At 34.2% G+C, this 16389-nt stretch overlaps 1 protein-coding gene across 5 annotated transcripts in view; it reads right to left on the minus strand.

Moving 5' to 3' along the window:
• Nucleotides 1-2766: 2766 nt before the first annotated feature.
• Nucleotides 2767-16389, minus strand: part of WDR17 (WD repeat domain 17) — a 59700-nt gene continuing 46077 nt past the window's right edge. For 3 of the 5 annotated variants that reach the window (XM_040555887.1, XM_040555888.1, XM_040555885.1), the window contains exons 20-30: nucleotides 15351-15442; nucleotides 14284-14383; nucleotides 13067-13206; nucleotides 10623-10643; nucleotides 9325-9436; nucleotides 8470-8611; nucleotides 8283-8385; nucleotides 7322-7423; nucleotides 4986-5081; nucleotides 4619-4802; nucleotides 2767-2915 (exon numbers count right to left, since the gene is read on the minus strand). In XM_040555887.1, the coding sequence (XP_040411821.1) occupies nucleotides 2796-2915; nucleotides 4619-4802; nucleotides 4986-5081; nucleotides 7322-7423; nucleotides 8283-8385; nucleotides 8470-8611; nucleotides 9325-9436; nucleotides 10623-10643; nucleotides 13067-13206; nucleotides 14284-14383; nucleotides 15351-15442 (1212 nt within the window). In that variant the 3' untranslated portion in view covers nucleotides 2767-2795. The remainder of the gene's footprint in view (nucleotides 2916-4618; nucleotides 4803-4985; nucleotides 5082-7321; nucleotides 7424-8282; nucleotides 8386-8469; nucleotides 8612-9324; nucleotides 9437-10622; nucleotides 10644-13066; nucleotides 13207-14283; nucleotides 14384-15350; nucleotides 15443-16389) is intronic. The other 2 variants (XM_040555889.1, XM_040555886.1) reach the window with 2 other exon arrangements.

Genomic DNA, 16389 nt, shown 5'->3' on the forward strand with positions numbered 1-16389 from the left:
CTTCAAATTTTAAAAATACTAATACCTAGTCTGAAAAAACAGGTATCTAGACTTCGTAGTTTAATTTCTCTGGAAAGAATGAAGGCAGTTTCTTGCATTAGTGTAATCTTAAATTATTGCAATTTGGGATTTAATATTTTTTCCCAATGAAGAGTTCAACAAGATGGATTTAAAGTGTCATATCTAATTTTTAAAGGCAGTGTTTGCAATGGGAAGAGTTCACAGTTTGACTTTTTTTTTTTTAATCATTTTGGAACCCACCTAGGAGGGTGTTCTGTTCTGAGGATCTCACCTTTGGCTACAGCCTGTGAAGCTTACAGACACTCGTAACAGTGGTCAGATTCTTTCAATAGAACAATGATTTTATAGGGATACAATCATGTAAAAAAATCTTACCTTAGGTATACTGAGATTTGTAGTAACTAGGAAGCACTTGGTATATAGCTTGCTAAATTTCTTCATTCAAACAGAAATACTGATTTTTACAGAAGAGTCAAACAATTGTTTGAAGACAAAGGATTCTTTAATATTAAAGCAAAATACTTGTATTTGACTAGCTGTGCTGGACAATGAAGTCACACATTAACAAACAACCTGAAATTCTTTTTGAAAATAATGTAGCTATGTTTTGACAGTTGCAACCAGTTTTAGCAGCAGACACACTTAACTTTTTTTGCATGTTCCCCTCACTCACCAGATGGGGTACAATTATGTTAAAGAAATGCAACCTCATTTTATTCACAATGACTGTTACCTGATGGATCCCAATATAAAAAGTGCCCTTTGACTTAATTTTTGTATTTCAACAATGAAACAATTATTAACCCTCACTCTCTAGTTTAAAGAGGGAGTAAATTTGTCTAAGACTCCATGTTAAGGCACAACTTAGGCACAACAATTGATGCAGTAATACTACGTCTTCTAAGATATTTGAACTATGATGTATTCGTAAAAATCCTTAAGACACAGCATAAGTTTTGAAATACAGCTGAGTGGCAGTTGAGTCAATCTTTCAGATCCTATCATCAGACGTAGGGTTGCACATTCAGTTCTTACCTTTGGTCTCCAATTTTGTATTAAATTACACAATCTTGTGTGTAATAGATTTTGTATTAAATTACACAATCTCGTGTACTAAAAGATAACTAGTCTTTCAAGCAACCCATCAGATATTGACTGCTGGAAAATTATTTCACAAACTATGATTTTTTATTTCTGAAATCCAACTCTAATTCCCCAAGCTCCACAGGGTTGAACAACGGAAAACATTTTCCAAACAATACCTGCAAAAAGTGAAAAATTGTTCTAACACCTAGGTATGTACAGAAATGTTTTTGTATAGATTACAAAGCAGCTATGATTTTTTCCAACATATTCTTATACCAGAAATCCTGTAATAATACTCTAAAACAGACAAAATGAAATCTTAACCTTTTAAAAATAGAAAAAAAAAGAAAGGATTTGTTGATTTCTAATCTCCATCCCACCTTTTTGGCATGGGGCATTATGATTTCTAGTTAGATGAGGGCATTGCTTACTGACCTATTGAGGGTTGTCTTGGATAAGGTCTATTAAAAAGACCTTGTGTTACTTCTGATTTTACAGAAGTTGCTCTAGAAATAATTCTGCCAATTTCTAAATGTAACTTCTTTATATTTTATATAACTAGCGGGATTTTAAAATTTATTTTAAAGATGCAGCAAAAAATGTAACAACGGGTTAGGTAGATTTCTGACTGGGAGCCATCAAGCTGAAAAGAACCAAGGCATCTTTTCTACAGGTGAATAATTCCAATTATAAGATTTCTCCTATAATTAAATTCCATACTATATACATCTTTAAAATTTAAATATTCATAGTATTCTATTGACATATTTTTCTTCCCATTTGAGCGCAGCATTAGTAAATAAAAATATATGCACAAGTATTTGTTTCTGGTCCATCATACTATATGTATAACTAATATAAAATGTAAAAAGAAAACACATTTTAAATGTATATAATATATTTAAATAATTTCAATACAGTTGCTGGTTGTCCCTTACAAACCCTCTGTTTAAAAAAAAAAAGTTTCTATACATTTTAGTTTCTGATTAGGGAACTATAATGGGGACAGTTGCCAAAGACGAACTTATTAGAAAATAGAGTATTATAATGTAGATATTCAAACCTATCTAAACAAAACATTAGTAAACGTCTTTGTACTCCTATTAAAGCACGTTAAGTAATGGATGAAAAAATCATCTAAGCACTTGAAATATTACTTTTGCTATAGAATTCTGTATGTAAAAACTAGTTAAAATTAAAAAGGGGGACACAATGTGTTAATCAGCTGCAGGATTTCAGTCATTCTAAAAATGGGTTGCAGTGGCTATCCATAAAGTCACTATGTATTTAAAAGTGTGTTTATGAATTTCACAGTTTGTTGCCTGTATTTTGATAATGTGCAGATAGTTGCCTACTTGCTTTACAAGGCATTTGTGTACACAAATTTAACAGAAATGTGTCTGCATTGTCTGACAACAGTTCTTACTTTAAAAAAAAGGCATGGCTGTCAATTAAGTTAGGACTTTTTCTCTTTGGATTCTCAAATAACTTTTTCTTTGGATTATCAACAAACATTTATATAGAAATCTTTTTCTTGTTCTCATATTACAGTTTTCAAAGTCCAAGTAATTGCCTTTCAGGAGGGATCAACTGCCATCTTTCTGTCCTTTGACAAGCAAGGTTAAATTGCTATTAACCCCCAAAAACTGTTATTCTAAGCACTACAAAGAACAGAGGAAAACATTGCATCAAAATGGGTTAAGTCGTATTCCTGTTCCTAGTGGTGAAAAAGGATTCACTTTGGCCCACATCAAAGCATCATTCAGTGAAATAGCAGATTTTCCATCTTCAAGGAAGAACACTGGACCCTGTACAGCAAAAATGTTTGGAGAGGGAAAGAAAAACAAAGTACACAAGTATTGAGTAAAGACTACCAGAATGACGAACACATTGTTACATCTGAGAAGCATGTAAAAATCAGATGTACATCTATCACCTAAATTTATGCAAAAATAGTACCTAGTCAACTCAAAGCTTTGATACTGAATTTGTAATGCACAATTGTTAAGTGAACTGGTTATCTTCTAAAATCTGGAGACCCAACATTTTGTAATTTTTCTATTTTTTGATTTTTATAATTGTTGTATTCTATATGTTTGTCAGTAATTCAGGCAAAATTTAACTGTAAAATAAGAGTCCGAGGTAAGATTTTTTTTTTCCCTTCAGAATATTGTACATATTTCGCTGTAATTATCTATGGTGATCTTTGGGTTTCTTCATCCTAAAAGTAAATAAATATGTATATATAACACCTGCACGGAGGCTACATGCAGTCTACAGGAAAATTTCAACTGTTTACTAAGAAAAACATGAAGGACAAAACACCAATTTATCTGTTGGGAGAAAAGCTATCTGCTAAATTTCCTCATTTGATACAATACAGTGTCAAAGCTGCAATTTAGTTTTAAGTGCCTTCTTCTCTGAACTTACCACTTAAAACTGTAAAACCAAGCAATTAGGTTACTATACCTTAGTATTAACCCAATGAATTGTGAGCTGATCCGCATGCCTAAAGCAATGACTCCTAATATTTGCTAATCCAGAGGTTAGGATATTGTAGACAACAAACTGGTGACACCATATTTGCTATTCTTGTCGAATGGATTATAACAATGACATCTTTCTGTGGCTGTTAGCAACAGCTAACACGTGGCATGTATTTTCCTCTGAGCTATAGCAAAGTCCACTGGTCTAATGTGGAGATGTTGGCAGCAAATCTTTTAGACTTGAGGATGCTCAGTTTGTAATTCTGTTTACCTCAAGGACCTCACTAGCATTTTGTGATCTCCAATTTCTGATACAAAACCATCCCTCTTAATCCTTGAACAACCCTCTCATTCTTTGGGCTGGCATCTTGCACTGGACAGAGGAAATAGACACAGCCTCATACAAGAGAGTAATTTGACATTGAAGCAGTGCTTGGAGAAAGAAGCCTTTGAGTAGTGTTTTCAGGCCCTGTCAATTTCCCCTTTGCGAAAATACTAACATATACCAAAGAAGCATTAAAAGGACTAGTACATTTTGATCATAAAGCCCTATGCAAGTGAAAAATAAATATATTTGAATATTTACTTTTCTAATATTTGGCTTTAAATAATGAATTTTAAGTTTTATATTATACATTTCCATAATGATTACTTCTAACAATAGAATAATGTCAGTATGTTGTTGAAAACAGAAAAACAGGATTTTTTTTTTTTTAAGTTTAAACTGCAGTGAGGTAGGAGTTATTAAATTGAAAGCACTTTAAAAAGAACATTTGGCAAAATAATTTTGTCTTTCCCATGGAAATTTAAAAGTTTTGGTTTGGGAAATTGGGCAATTTTTTGTTTGGACAATTCTTTATATAGCTTTTCTAACACAGCAGATCTCAGCACTTGTCCTCTTTAACTTCGGCTACTCTGACAACACATTCCTCCCACATGATGGGCTAGACATTAGACTTACGGTAACCTCACAACTAGCCAACACTATCACCAAGACAGAATACCTTGGCTCTTTGAAACTGTACCTGTATCCTTAGCCCAGTCAAACAAGAGATGTGAACATCAGAATGACTAGGAAGATTTGATCCAGTGACATAGTCTGGCCCAATCATTCCTTTGAGAGGCTCCTCTTGTATTCGTGATACCAGTATTGAATACACCATTTTTTGCGATTCAGATGGTGGGGTGCATGGCAATTCATCTGTAGGCCTATGAACAAAAGACACTTATTTTTCAACCATACGTCATAGTATGCATTAGAAATTAATGTCGACATAATAGCAATTTTTTACATTCAGGTTAAAATCTTACAAAAGGATAAATACTGTATTTACAAATAAACATTTAAATGCCTGTAGTCTCATTCATGCTAATTTCATACTTTGCACCTACTTGCTTAACTGAGTACAAGCTTGCCATGCATCTAATTCCTCGGAGAGCTGTTCAATTCTCAAAGGTACAGATACTTCCCGTCTTTTTAAAAGCTGACTGAAAAGGAATAAAAATAATTAAAGTCCAAATCAATTCTATTAATATTTTCTTGAAAGAAAAATAAGATAGACAATAGTAAAATCAAAATATTTTGATGCAACTTTAGCATTTGATCCTTCATAATAATCACGAATATAAAACCTTAGAAATATTAAATTACTAGATATTCTAGTATACTAGAAAAAGTATACTTTTACATTAAGCTCCTCTTCAATTATCTGTTTGTTTTTTGTTTGTTTGTTTGTTTGCTTGTTTCTTTAAGGCCTCTCTATATTTTAAGGCTTTTATTTTCTTATGACAAGTTTACTAAAAGTAAGGGCATATATATAATGTGATAAAAATATGGTTACAATGATGGTGGTTTAATACATGCTCTGGGATAGCCTTGTTTTATCTGATTACCTGGGGAAAACAGAGTTTCAAAAAACTTCCAATGGATTTATTGTTATTATTTTAAATTAAAATATAATACAAGTGACAGTTACTACCAGACCTAATTCAGCAAGCTTCCATCTCTGTTGGACTGCCTTAAAAATGTCCAGTTTAAGCATGTATGTATACAAGCATCCAGTTTCAGATGGCCTGAAATCTAAAAATCCACGAATCCCAAAAATACTGTGCAATTTGAGAAAAAAAATAGAGCAGTTTTGTTCAGTGGTTCTTTAAATCCCAAGAAAACTTAAAGCTTGACAGCCAAAGTATCACAGTCTCTGACTGTTTGTTACTAGCCTATTAGTTTCCGTATCAGAATAGCCCTTCTGTAAAAGCTTATATTTCTTCTTGTTGTTTTCAATATGTAAACCTGTGGCTCATAAAAGAAATAAAACCAGTGCTGTTTCCTTTCCTGTTTGCACACTCAGGTTTCAGGGATGACAGTGGCTAAGAGGAAAGGAGTGCTGTCTAGAATCTAATGGAGAGGAGTCAAAGAAATGGGGCAAACACACAGATCTAAGATCTGTTAAATTTATACTGTTTATTTATTGTTGGTAGAAAATTCTGATAAAACATCAGGAAAGCTCACAGTTTAGGGTTCAAAAGGACTGGACAACATGCAACATTTATTCTCAATGAAGAGATAAACAAGCTGTAATTTTTAGCAAAGCTGCAGATAGTGTCTCAATATTAGCTGGAGCAATGCCAAAGCAGACTGCATTACAAAATCAGCGACATCTTGGACATGGCTTTGCTACACAGCAAAATGGGTGACAAAACCAAAAAGATCTGATGGTGCCAAATTGTGAGGGAGAGGTTATGCTAGAAATGGAAATTACTTATCTGGACAGCAGTGTCCTTACAAATCAGAGAGGAAGACTAAATAATAGTTAAAGTTTGATGAAGGAATACTAAAATATTGTATATAAACCTGTTTTATTTACCAGATAAGATAAAGATTATAGATCTTATTTTTTCTCCTTTCAAGTTGAGTGGATTGAGTCAAGTCAGTCAAGTCAAAGTGGGTTTGGGACCCAGGTTGGGTCAAATAAGGTCAAGTTGGATTGGGTCAAGTGGGTCAGGCCACATGGAGTCAGATCAGGTCAAGTGAACCAAGTGGGACAGGTCAGGTAGGGTCAAGATGGGTTGGGCCAAGTGGGTGAGGTTAAGCCAAGTCAGGTCAGGTCAAGTGCACCATGTCAGGTCAAGTTGGTGAGATCAAGTTGAAGGGGCCAGACCACATCAAGTGGGTAAAGGTAAGTCAGGTCAAGTCAAGTGACTAGGCTGGGCTGAGCCAAGAGGAGTCAGTGGGCTAGGCAAAGTAAAATGCTTGCAGATAGTGAATATTAGCTTAGCAAGTACCAGAAGGTCAAGACAGGTGTCTTAGTGGGAAATCAAGCAAGTCATGAGGTCTACAGTCACAGCTTGTCCTTGTCGTTACTGAACAAGTCTTCACAAGTGGTCTACACTGATACAAAATTATATATTTACAGTTACAGTTCTAATCATGCATGGAGGCAATGCTGAATATTCATCTACTTCTAATAATCTGGTTTTCATAAAGAACTACAAGTTTGAGTGAAATCCTGAATTTACAACTTGTTGCGCTAACTCAAAAACTTTTATTAACATAATGCACAAAAAAAAAGTAAAGAAGGCTCCATAGCAGGCATGGGTACACCACTATACACCACTAACAGAACTGAGACCTCAGATTTTTTTGTGGGGGAGAAGCGTGGACTATCTATGGCATACACCGTAATAGGGATTGAGATTTCTAAGTGTTATTGAAAGCTTAATATTACCTTGTATACTCATAAAGTGCAGGTACAATGCTATTGTACTGTCTTCTGATAGCAAGTAAAGCACCAATGTAACCACACAAAATCAACAACTCATTCCGAAACCTATAAATGGACAAGTATTAATCAAAAACAATAAGGATTTCAAGCATTTGCAAAAACCTTAAACTTATATTCAAGTATATGATTTTAAAAACTAATTTATCAGTCCTTCTTTCATGGGTAATACATGTTAGCTGATTGTTTACTTTCTTTGTGGTGTGATGTAATTGTTAAAACAGATTTAATCTGCTGTGTACTGATTTTAGTTATTAAATTTTAAATAGCAAGTATAACACAGTTAATAAGCCCAATCACATAAAGCTGCGAAAAGAATGCACTCAGACATTTTAATGTAATAAAACTCTAAAATGTAAATAAAATTGTCTCACATATTTGTATGGTTTTCAGTACCGTCAATTTTCCCCACACACCAGAGGTAAGAGTTAAGCTTTCTGCTTCTTTCTTTACACATACACTTGTGCAGATACCCAGACCTAGCTTCAACCTCATTTTTTATGAAAGGCAAACCACAGCGCTCCAAATATTTTAGAGTTAATTTTAAGAGTGCCAACTTTTCCTTGACGTAAAAACCCATATTGTGTGTGGTACCACTACTCCTTTTCTTCAGGAAACTGAAACAAGTTGTGATCCAAGTGAACTTCTTCAAATACGGCCAACCTTGACTCACCCATTGTAAGTGCCTCACAGAGAAAGAAGAAGAAAAATATCTTTTTCTTCTTGCTAAATTTAGGAGAATTCCACATTCAATTCTCCATACTGGGAATTAGCCTGCTTGTTGCAATCTTTTTGTAGCCTTCTTCTGGTCAGCAAAAAATACATTAACAATGTGTACCTATAGTTATTTTTATTCCAAATGTTTCCTTTAAGCTTGCACTTCTATAAACAGGTAAAACATACTCACTTGCTACATTTATGCAACACTAATCGTTCGGTACGTATGTAACTTAGAAGATCAAGATATGGGCAGATTGAATCTAAAGTCCAATCTGAGCCACGAAGTTGTTCTGTCAAAAAACAGAAACAAATATATCTGAAGAGGCAGGCTGTAAAAATTACTTATGCTTAAAAAAGTTTCTTCATTTAAGTACCTTTCACATATTGAATGCCAATAGGGAGAGCCTTCTCTGGTTCTGTGCTTAACAGATAGTACTTTATAGTTTCAAATATATCCCCGTCTGCCTCAGTTGTCTCTGCCAATCGCATACATTCTTCTGCATCAGGAAGATTACACTAGAAAACAAGGTTTTTGCTAAAGAATTATTGTAATACTCAACCATCTAAGATGCACAGAAATACTGAAGCTTGTATATATCATTAAGATCAAACTCTCTGAAGATATTGTTTGAAGGACATACCTCCATATAATAGACATTAAAAAGCCATCTAGAGTAGAGATGACACTGCTGAAGGAGAAGGTTCTGTAACTATCAGCTTCAACTGCTAGTGATTTTGTGAATTTGTTACTATTCCTTTGAAGATGTACAGCCTGAGTTTAAGGGAGGGAGTTAGTGGAGCAGACTCCTTCACTGCTGAAGATGAAGGGGGGGTGGAGGGGAGGGGCAGGATTTAAGGAGATTACAGACATCAAGATGTAAAACAATTCAGGGTAGTACAGAAAGGTGATCTGCCAAGACATGATTAGGCTGCACTTCAGTGATGAGGAGGTTATAAATCCTACTGACAAATAATGGTGAAGATCATAAGCTACTTCTGGAAGTAATCTGTGCCATGGAAATATTGCACATACTAGAATTAAAGAACTAAAGTTCTTGTACTGAAAATAAAGTCAATAAAGACTGAAAGAGAAAAAAGGTATTAAACATATATAAAAATGTTAGTGACAAAATCATCTTAAATTTATTTGGCATTATATGTTCTGAAATAAGAAACAGATCATTACAAAACCTCTTTTTAGGATTCAGGTAAATTCTTTCTCATTGTACCTTTTCATGTAGGTCATTTATTTCTGCTATGCATCCAGGATAAAAAGCACATAGCTTTACCAAATGCAGTTTATTATCAGGAATCATCATAAGAAGATCGGCTGCTAAATCCCTGCACAAACACAAAGACATGTTATTCTTGATGGTTTGTAATAAAAGGAAACAGTTTTCCCTTTACCTTCCTTCTACACAGATGAGTTTACTGGGAGAAAAAAAAAAAGGCTATTTTTAGAGAAGATCAGAAGCAACTTGTGAGTCTATTTTTGGTACAATAAATGAGGCTTAAGATTTCAATCAGTAGCTTACTAAGGCCTAAAGAAGGAGGTTCTACCTCTTCCTTCCCTTATATCTCCACTTCCCTACCATTCTTATATCTTTTTGTTCCAGTTTTCAAAGGCATCATCCCGTCCCTCATCAATTTCTCTGATGCACATATCATCACAAGGTAGGCAGACCCAGGTCACTACCTTGCAAAAATCGAATTCTGTCTTTTTTTTTGAGAATTTAATTTTTATTTTTTTTTTTAACGTTACTTTAGGTGGTTGAATTAAACAACTGTGCAATCCTCAAGTGTAAGAACCACCTCAACGTGAGATGGAAGAATACATGAGCAGAGATTGGAAGGGAAAGTAGGACCTCTCCCATTGAAAGAAAGATGATAGTGTGGCTCTGTCCTGAAACCATATCCTCAGTCAAACTGCCAGAAGTTGAGGGTAAAAGGCTTTTAGAGCACCATGACATCAGCACAAAACATCTTTCAGTCATTCAGAATGGCTACAGCTTCTGTGATAAAAAAGAGATTATACAAGAAAAGAATGATACCTATTTTCATCCTTCTGATTAAACACAAAAAAATGTGCTTTAGCAGACTGATGTTTCTGAAGTACTCTCTACTTCTTACCATTTGTTTACTTCCCCACCCTACTTTACACAAGAAGCAGCTGGAGAGAAAGCATGTAAATACTAGCAAATGATTTTTTTAAAAAATCATACTGAGCTTTAAATAACTAATTATTCTTATTGTTCTGTGTCTCTCCTACTCATGCAGGCATCATTTCTCCTGTGACCCACAAGACTGACTTGCCACTGTGTAAGGCAAAATCTCCTACTGAGTTCCCCTGGCTTGTCAGAATGAAGTCCTTGGCTTAAAAATGTAAGTTGCTGTCCAATATCTGTAACTGCTTTCCACCCCACTTCCCATCTATGATTAAATAATGAGGACACATTTTAAATTTATTTTTAGCATTAGTGAAGTCACACACTTTTCTAATCTCTCCTTCTAGAAAGAAGCAAAATACCTGTATCCAAGGGATGGAGAGCTAAAAGGAAGACATTGAAACAGTAATGAACAAAACTTTGTTTTGTATTCTTAACTTCGTATACAGAAGAAAAATCTAATAGAACATCTACAAAAGCAAATCTAATAGGTTAGCTGACTGTGTTTAAAAGAAATCTCCAATGCCTTTTAACAACCTAACAAACCTAATGCCAAAAGGTCTTTGGAAAATGTATTATATTATTATTACTATTATGCAATAGCTACTTTTCTAAGACACAGAAAGGCCCTTTCAGAATATAGTATATTTCACAATTTTTTAGACTATTTTCAAGATCAGTTAGTCACACGTACTCAACTTCAAATGTAGTAATTTTTTTTTTAAGTGACTAGAAACTGCTCAGCTGAAAACTGAAATCAAATGTTTATTACAAAAAAATACAAAGCAAACCTCATATAATGGCTTCAAATTTTGTTACCTTGAATGTTTTTTTAAGAATTGGATTGTAAAAAAATGACAGTTAGCCTCAAGAACAAAGTAAGGTGTCTGAGTCAGAATATGCAGAATTCAGTGTTTCAAGTAAAATGCCACTAGCCTTCTAGATAGCAGAAGGAAGTTCATTTTAGCAGTATTTAGGCACTAAACACATAAAACGAAAATGGTCTTGTTAAACTCACTCATTTTTCCCAAATGCTCACGTGTTTTCCCAAGGTTGCAGATTTGGATTGGTTGGGAAGGGTATGCATCTTTGGTTTTGACATTTTTTTTTTTGTTTGGATTTTATATTTTAGAGCATTTCTAAAAAAACATTCCATCAATAATTGATTTCATTAGCAATCAGCCGTCTGGTATTCCCTGAGGAATTAAGTTAATTAACACAATTAAGTGTTTCTCGGCAATGAAACACTTTTGATTGGTGGATTTCCATAAGCATAATAATCAGTATAAAGAAAACACGAGGCCTTCAACAAATAGGCCCAGAGGCCCTCGAACTCCAGCTTTCCCATTCATCATCTTATGCATGCAGATGACTAAAGGATACTTATGCTATGCTGTCAGCATCTCTTTATTACAAAATATGGATCTCTGATCATTTCTACAGAATGGAGAAATATGCTGTATTGGCTGCAAATCAGAATCAAGGATTGCATGGTATAGCTATAACAGATATTCTGTATAGCATACGGAACACACTGATAAATCCAGATGTATACTTGGGCAACATACACCAGACTAGTTTAAAATTTTATTGTGTACACCCATGGAGACTGCAATGTACACATGCCATAGGCTTGCAGAAATTTTATATACATACTTACATGTAAACGCTGTACTTTTACTAGTGTTTCTTATAGCAGTAAGATCAAAACAAGTTTTAACTATGGAACTGGATATATACATCAATTGTGAAACACCCTCTAATAGGAAGCACTGCAGGTAAAGTGAAACAATCTTCACAATGAATGCAGGGAGAACAGAGAAAGAGCTTCAGAGACTTTAGAAGATGCAGATGGAGTTGCCGGAATAACTCTGTTAGATTTGGTGCAATGTGGACATGCTAAATCATTATGGATCCAAAGTAGCAAGTCATCCATTTCTTATTATTTCTTTTTCTGCAGTGCTTCTTTTTGTAGGCTAAATGCTCTGTAGAAAGGAGTTCCACTATATTTCTCTCAGGCTACCCCCAGATGCTTGAGCAAGTACCAACTTTAGCAGCAAAACTGAGGCTTGATTAAAATATCTGTTTAAACACACGTTATTTACTGAATGTCAATTCTGAAACACTGTACAGCTTCCAAATATATCTTAGCAAGATTTTCTGTTTCATTGGTGGACAACAAACAGACCCAAACCGTACCCTTCAAAGTAAAAAAATGAGGAAGAAGAGAAAGTTTAGCAGAGGGATGAAGTTTCCCCTATATGCAACAGAGAAACTACCTACTCCTGCAGAATTAAATAGTAAACCTGTTTCATCTTTAGATCTTGTCAGCTGTCCTGTACTGTATATCCAATACAGATGTAAAATAATATGTCAGCCTCTTAGGGTTTTATATTGTAAAGCAAGTACTTAAAATCACTTTGCAGATCCTACCTGAACTTCTGTGCTTATTAACTTCATAATTCAATTCTAGCCTTACTTTGTCTGAAGCAGTCATTTTTACTGAGTACAGACTAGGACTTACTATGTTAGTTATTGCCCAAGTATGTACCTAGCTTTTTCAGCACATTTCATACTCCAAATGACAAAAACTCTTCTCTCCCTTACAATGCATACATAATGTATTTTGAGATTAAAGTGGAACATTTGCATTCTCCATGCTTTATAAGTCTAATTTTTACTCAAGCAGACATCTATCTACCCATAGCGGTCTGGCATACATATAAGTTTCAGAATGAGAAACACCTTTATTGTTTTGTCAGGGGGAAAAAAAATAAATAAATCTTTGGAGTAAAAAAATTCTTACCATGTTGTTACTGTCATACATTTTCTTGCTAGTAATTCTAGGGCATAATGTGTTGCTTGTGCTGCATTTTCTCCTAAGACAGTACCCACACTGATTGCCAACTCCAGTTCATTTCCACGAATCAGGTTTGCCATGGCAAGCTTGCTCAATGAAAAAGTTATATCATTAAGGGACACAAGCATTTTTGTGGATTCACTGCATTGAGCATATGACATTCACCTATGAAACTGCCTTTTACAGGACAAAATAAGCATTAATTAAAGCAACTTTTATATAAAATTTGGGCCACTTGAGTGAGACCATCACGTACCATGTATTATTAGTTTTCAAATAACCAAATAGATTTCCTTTAGCAGAAACTTCCTATATTGAGAGAGATTAAACATCATACATAACAAGCACGATAGTGTTTCCTTTTAGTCCTAGGTAAGGACAGTAGTATTCAGAGTACATATTTCCCCCCTTCTGATTAAATGGGGAATATAAAAAACAGGAATGACTATCCTGTTCATATCCTCTTTGGGTAACTGGAGTTCCTGATAGGGATAATAGCATATTAAACAGTAAGAGACTATACAAAACTTGAAACTTGCCTGTTTTGAAATACAGGCATTAACTGATTATTGCTTTCTCTCAACAACATATTAAGATGGAATTTTACTCATTTGGGGGGACAGAGAAGGAAGAACATATTGGGTCAGCAACAACAAATTCCAGAGGAAAGTCCATGAGGAAAAGAAATAATATGTAAAACTACAAACAAAAAACTTACGTTCCTCACACATCAGCCATATTTTTGGGCTGAGTTTTGGTTTTTTTTTTCCTATTTACTTCATTTATATTGCAAATTTGATGGAAATTGCATTCATTGTAGTACAACAAAGTTTCAATTCTGAGTAGGTCTTTTTAGTCAGCATAAACAGTAAACGATAATACTTATGTATATATATAAGGTACTTATGTACTGTATATTTTCTGATATAAAAAATACTTTATTTACTAAAATTCAATTAAACAACAACATATGTTCATGTCCTGTGCATGAGAGAAACCTTGAATTTAAAACAATCATGGGAGTTTTGCCACTAACTTCAATACTGTAAGGACCAATATAAATAAATACAGAGCAAATAATTTTAGTTAGTAGAATTTAGAATGTGGCAGACATTTGAAAAAACTGTCAATATGTGGAGATTTAATAAGGAAATCAATGTTACCTCTATATTTTCAACAGCCAGATGGCAACATGCTGCAAGCACTGCATGGCCATCTTGGAAATACCATTCTGCCAATTCTTTACTGACTTTCTGAAGGAGCCTGCAATAACAAAACATGAATTCAGCAAGATCACTTTAAGGTTGCAGTTGTTTGGTTCTGTATTTAGATACAAGTCACGTTTGTTTATGTACCCTAAAATTTTTATATTTGACTTACAAATAAGGACACCACACAGTCAAAAATGTAACTGGTTTGAGCTGAATCCACCTATGTTGGTGCACATTCAGGTGGGTCAGTTTCACAAAATCCACACCAGCATTGAAATGTCTCTTCAGACCGAGGGAAGAGAGATCAAATGTTTGGATTTATTCCGTACCTGGGAACACTGCATAAATATCACTCCAACTACTCAAAAACTGTGTGTGTAAATGAAGTAGCTACACAGACTCCAAACTGTTTTTGTTACTATACATACAGCATGACAACGTGATTTAAGTTTTTAAGTGTTGTTCTTAACAAGGAGAGACGCATGGCTTCTTTGTCAGCACACACAAAGAAAATATGTCTGTTAGTGTAAATTTTAGAAACTTCACTGATGAAAAACAGTGAAGCCTTCAGAAGAAGACGCATAAAACACAGGGTCTCATAGATACTTACCAAGTCTTACTCTACACTTCCCAAAAGTTCTAATGTAATAAAACTATATATCTAAAAATATTTAAGTGCATAGGAATAGTGCAGCTCCTTAAAGATCAAGGAAAAAAAAGGATACTTATAATAAATATAATACTTAATATAATACTTATAATAATATAAATATAAGGATACTTATAATAAATACGTATGACAAATGCAACTAGAAAGGGCAAGTGGCATAACTGGGGAAATTATACACTGTAGCATCAGTTAGTTATAACTGTCTCCCTATCAACTAAATACTAGAAGATGTAATATTTTGTTGATAAATTCTACATTGCTGTTGCCAAATTAAACCAGGTTTATGTTTCTTGATGACTTTATATACTGCACCAAAATGAGGCTTTAGTTATAACTTAGAAAAGCTTACTCATAGTAATCATCTGTATTGTTTAAATCAGAATGTGAAGATCCAGTTGTTGTGGAGAGTGGTGACATTTGTATATTTCCCTCACAAGCTGCCTAGAAGTGAATAAAATGACAGATTCATTAATGTGCCAATCAAAACTGACATGAAATGTTATTTTCAAAGATAAATTTGAGATCTGTAAAAATTCTTCTAAAGCCCAATTATAACAAAGGAAACGTTTAGACCAACAAACCTATACATAGCTAAATCTTAGCCTGTTTTTATTCAGCCATATAAGAAATTCTACAGAAGCAAGAGACCTCTTCCCCCCTGTGCATTTGTAGAGGATTTTTCCAGTTTTTCAATAAACTTCAAACGGACAGTGAAGACTGCAAGCTTGATTTTTACTCTCCTAGGAACAAGTGGCTGAGAGTGAAGGATGAACTCCATGGCCACACCTCAATAGGCAATCCAATCAATCTGGGAAAGTTTATATAGTGGCATAAACCAAACCTTTTTGTTTCTTGAAATACATTATTTCTAATGTTAAGTGAAAAGAGATCAGTGTGGCTTAAAATGAAATTCTTTCATGCCCTTTAAGGTGCAGCTTGTATAATGCCATTAAAATTCAAGGCTCAATTAAAATGGTAATTAAGTCCCGGCATTTTATTGCTTAATATTATCTGATTAAACATTTGAGACAGACAACTCTGTTAATTGTAATAAAAGCAAACCCTGTAATGTCTGTCTTCCAAAAAATTATGTGAAGATATTTATAAAGTGTTAAGGTGCTTTGAGGTTCACAATTTATACCTTGTTAAATTTAACAAAATACAGATAGACAGTTTCTAAGGGACCAATTCACATGCATTATTATTCAAGTTCCCAGGTATGAGCCAATTAAACTCTTGAGAACAGGTAGGCATGAGAAAATGTGCCAGGGATATATCTTGACAGTTTATTAACAAGCTGTACTAAGCAAACAAAAAAAAATCAAAAAGAATAAAATGACAGGGAGAAAGAGTGAAACAAAATATCAGTCTTGCATGTTTTGTGCACC

This window comes from Cygnus olor, chromosome 4, assembly GCF_009769625.2.
Source record: "Cygnus olor isolate bCygOlo1 chromosome 4, bCygOlo1.pri.v2, whole genome shotgun sequence".
NCBI lineage: Eukaryota > Metazoa > Chordata > Aves > Anseriformes > Anatidae > Cygnus > Cygnus olor.